Source organism: Eimeria mitis, genomic scaffold (genome assembly GCF_000499745.2).
Source record: "Eimeria mitis Houghton genomic scaffold, Emh_scaff1467, whole genome shotgun sequence".
NCBI lineage: Eukaryota > Apicomplexa > Conoidasida > Eucoccidiorida > Eimeriidae > Eimeria > Eimeria mitis.
This window is the reverse complement of record NW_013569369.1, coordinates 6,121-8,351: the sequence shown is the minus strand read 5'-3', so window position 1 is coordinate 8,351 and position 2,231 is coordinate 6,121. Positions and strand designations below refer to the sequence as shown.

The 2,231-nt window shown below is 56.7% G+C and overlaps 2 protein-coding genes across 2 annotated transcripts in view; one reads left to right on the top strand and one right to left on the bottom strand.

Annotated features, from left to right (window-relative positions):
* The window catches only part of EMH_0037630 (uncharacterized protein), a gene marked incomplete at both ends in the record, with an annotated part of 1,696 nt that extends 462 nt beyond the window's left edge, over positions 1-1,234 (top strand). Inside the window, 2 exons of the mRNA XM_013495196.1 lie at positions 358-499; positions 770-1,234. Coding sequence (XP_013350650.1) covers positions 358-499; positions 770-1,234 — 607 coding nt within the window. The remainder of the gene's footprint in view (positions 1-357; positions 500-769) is intronic.
* A 497-nt stretch (positions 1,235-1,731) lies between these two features.
* Positions 1,732-2,100, bottom strand: EMH_0037620 (uncharacterized protein; the record flags this gene model as incomplete). The annotated part of the gene is made up of 1 exon (XM_013495195.1): positions 1,732-2,100. One exon carries the CDS (start codon positions 2,098-2,100, stop codon positions 1,732-1,734), a length of 369 nt encoding a protein of 122 aa, XP_013350649.1.
* Between the last annotated feature and the right edge of the window lie 131 nt (positions 2,101-2,231).

Genomic DNA, 2,231 nt, shown 5'->3' with positions numbered 1-2,231 from the left:
CTGTTGCTGCTGTTGGTGCTGCTGCTGCTGCTGTTGTTGTTGTTGTTGTTGTTGTTGTTGCTGTTGCTATTGATGCTGCTGCTGTTGCTGTTGCTGTTGATGCGGCTGCTGTTGTTGCTGCTGCTGCTGTTGCTGCTGCTGCTGGTGTGTTTGCTCTTGCTGCAGCTGCTGTTCGTGTTGATGCTATTGTTGCTGCTGCATCCGTTCTCCGCTGCTTCTTATTGCTTCGCTTCTGCTGCTGCTGCTTTTGCTGCTGCTGTTGCTGTTGCTGCTGCTGCTGCCGCTGCAGTTTTGGGGTTTTAGGCTGCTGAACTCACTGCAGCAGCTGCTGCAGCTGCTGCGTCGCGGCTGCTGCAGAGAGGTGTATCTCCTGGCTAACCCCAATCCCGCTATCTCCAACAGCAGCAGCAGCAGCAGCAGCAGCAGCAGCAGCAGCAGCAGCAGCGATATTTTGCTGCGGGGTATAATAGATGAGCTGAGTCTGGTTGTTAGAGAGGACGTGGGGTGTACATACACCCCATTGCTGCAGCAGCTGAAGCAGCTGCACAAGAACAACAAAAACAGCAGCAGCAACAGCAGCAGCAGCAGCATGAGCAGGATGAATAGGTGCAGCTGCAGCAGCTGCAGCAGCTGCTGCTGCTTGGTTTGTAGTGTATATCGTGTGGGGTGTAGAAAGGAGACAGCTGCCCTCATCACCGACACAAAGACAAGGAGACAGCCAACGGTCCCCTCGCTAGCACAGAAGCAAACTGCTGCTATTCAGCTGCAGGTACACACTCCTCCTGCTGCTGCTGCTGCTGCTGCTCCTGCTGCTGCTGCTGCTGGTGCTGGTGCTTCTGCTGTTGCTGCTGCTGCCACTCTTGTTGCTGCTCCTGATTCTGCTGCTCTTGCTGCTGCTGCTGCTGCTGTTGTTTCTATAGATCTACAGCTTCATGGTGCAGCTGCTGCAGCAGCAGGAGCCGCAGCAGCTGCTGCAGGTGCTGCAGCAGCTAGCAGCAGCAGAAGGAGAAGAAGTCCTCGAGCCGTTTCAATCACCTTTGCTGCTGCAAGGCATTCAGGAGACGCAGCAGCAGATGCAGCGCATGCACTGCAGCAACAGCTATCGCAGCAGCAGCAGCAGCAGCAGCAACAGCAGCAGCAGCAGCAGCAGCAGCAGCAGCAGCGAAACCCCGAGCCTGAAAACGATGCTGCTGCTGCTGCAGCAGATGCTGCAGAAGCTGCCCCCTCCAGCTGAGGAGCTACACATTGTGTATGAATGTCAAGGTGTGTTGCTGCTGCATGTCCTGCTGCTGCTGCTGCTGCTTCTGTTGCTGCAGCAGCAGCAGCAGCTTTTGCTGCTGCTGCTGTTTCTGCTGCTGCTCGTTTTGTTGTTTTAGTGTGCTGTTGTTGCTGCTGCTGCATCTCCTCTCCTCCTGCTGCAGCTGTCTCTCTCCATCTGTTATCCCTATTTCTTCCGTTGCTGCTGCTGCTGCTGCTGGTGCTGCTGCTGCTGCTGCTGCTGCTGCTGCTGCAGGGAAGATATTTGCACGGGAGCGTGTGCCGTTCCGGTGGGGTTCTTTTTTTTTTTCTTTTATAGATCTCCTCGCCTGGTGGAGAGGAGAAAGGCTCACTGAAGGTGTCGGGGTAAACCTCCTGCTGCTGCTGCTGCTGCTGCTGCTGCTGCTGCTGCTGTTGGTGCTGCTGTTGGTGCTGCTGCTGCTGCTGCTGTTGGTGCTGCTGTTGGTGCTGCTGCTACTGCAGCTGTTGGTGCTGCTGCTGCTGCTGTTGGTGCTGCTGCTGCTGCTCTTGGTGCTGCTGCTGCTGCTGCTGCTGTTGGTGCTGCTGTTGGTGCTGCTGTTGGCGCTGCTGCTGCTGCTGCTGCCGTTGGTGCTGCTGCTGCTGCTGTTGGTGCTGCTGTTGGTGCTGCTGCTGCTGCTGTTGGTGCTGCTGTTGGTGCTGCTGGTGCTGGTGTTGGTGGTACTGTGGTGGTTGGATGCTGTTGCTGCTGGGGGTTCTGTTGCTGCTGCTGCTGCTGCTGTTCCTGTTGCTGCTACTGCTGCTGTCGCTGCTGCTGTTGCTGCTGCTGTTCCTGCTGCTGCCCCTCCATAATCTCTGTTGCATGCAGAGCCACCGCCACCCCTTCGCCTCCCGCTGCTGTGTATACACTCAAATATACCTGTTTTTGCTGCTGTTGCTGCTGCCGCTGTTCCTGCTGCTGCTGTTGCTGCTGCCGCTGTCCCTGCTGCTGCTGT